This window comes from Gossypium raimondii, chromosome 1 (genome assembly GCF_025698545.1).
Source record: "Gossypium raimondii isolate GPD5lz chromosome 1, ASM2569854v1, whole genome shotgun sequence".
NCBI classification, from domain to species: domain Eukaryota; kingdom Viridiplantae; phylum Streptophyta; class Magnoliopsida; order Malvales; family Malvaceae; genus Gossypium; species Gossypium raimondii.
The window spans coordinates 37946148-37947449 of NC_068565.1; the positions used below are offsets into that span (position 1 = coordinate 37946148).

Below are 1302 nucleotides of genomic sequence, written 5' to 3' on the forward strand. Positions count from 1 at the left end.
TTAAGTAACATCACAAATAACAGCAGTGTGGATTTCCGAAGGATAATCCATTTCGAACAAACAGTTTCTAGCCTCCCTACACATTTTCTTACAAATTAAATGGGCTACATTATTACACGCACGCTCTGTCCAAATTAAACTGGCCGATTTAAAAGAATTTAAGGCTACTGTGCATTTCATAATCCTAGCGCCTATAACAGTGACGTCATTGACTAAATTATTAAGTCTGTTGACCAGCCCCACATGGTCAGTTTCAAAGAGAACATTTTCTTTAAAATTCAATCTTTGCGCCACGTTGATACTCTCTTCAAAAGCCATGCACGCAGCCTCTTCCACCGACACTCTTCCCTCTTTAAAGCCCCCACCGCCTCCCAAGACAAAGCCCTCTTCATCCCTTATAATCGTGCCAAATCCGATTCTGTCATCGCAAACTGAAGCATCAAAGTTTATCTTAATGAATCCCTTTGGAGGTTTTTTCCACTTCTTCACCACGGCATTCTGTGACAGTAAAGGCTCATTCGTCATGTTACATATTCGAAACTCCTTCGACAAGTTGCTAGCTCTTTCCCATATTTGCTTTGCCTCTTCTTCTTTACCCCTGAAGATAAAGTTGTTCCTGTTATTCCAGCAGTTCCATAATGTTGTCATCAAGTCGGCCATAGCTCTCTTGTCGAGGACCCGCATCAAGTCTTCCAGCCAATCACTGCAGTGATCGTAGTTCTTAGAAATAAAGCTCCTAGACCACCCTCCGGTCGACAAAACTGCTTTCGAAGTTGGACAGTCTTTTAATGCATGTAGCACTGTTTCGGTCTCTGCTCCACATCGAGGACGCCCCTTGTCAAAACCCTGTCTGATCGAGGCAATCTTACAATTCGTGGGGAGAATTTCATGCCCTACCCTCCACGCAAAAACCCGGATCTTTGGTAGAGTATCAAGCTTCCATAAGCTTTCCAAAGGAACCTATGAGGGCCGTATCCCATTTCTTTCAACAACAGCCATGAGTTCTTTAAATGACCAAAATTGGGCTACATTTCCTCTACATGGTTTTTTTCCATGGATCGATTTACATGATATGGAATCCCTAATTAGGGAAGTTACAATAGAGGAAACCTGAAACTCTTTCTTTAGTATGGGGCCCTTGAAGGCTCCAAGACCAGATGGCCTTCATGCCTTATTTTATCAGAACCAATGAGAGATGGTAGGTCAGGATGTGTACAATTGGGTTCAAGGAGTGTTTTCGGGCCAGCCTTTTGAACGAAGTATTAACAGAACTCTTTTGGTTCTTATTCCAAAAAACCAAAG

At 42.5% G+C, this 1302-nt stretch overlaps 1 protein-coding gene across 1 annotated transcript; it reads right to left on the minus strand.

Moving 5' to 3' along the window:
* Positions 1 to 980, minus strand: LOC105787001 (uncharacterized). Its single transcript, XM_012613465.1, has 2 exons — positions 898 to 980; positions 1 to 850 (listed from the first exon to the last, which is right to left on the minus strand). The coding sequence occupies exons 1-2, from the start codon at positions 978 to 980 to the stop codon at positions 1 to 3; spliced, it is 933 nt and encodes a 310-aa protein (XP_012468919.1).
* Between the last annotated feature and the right edge of the window lie 322 nt (positions 981 to 1302).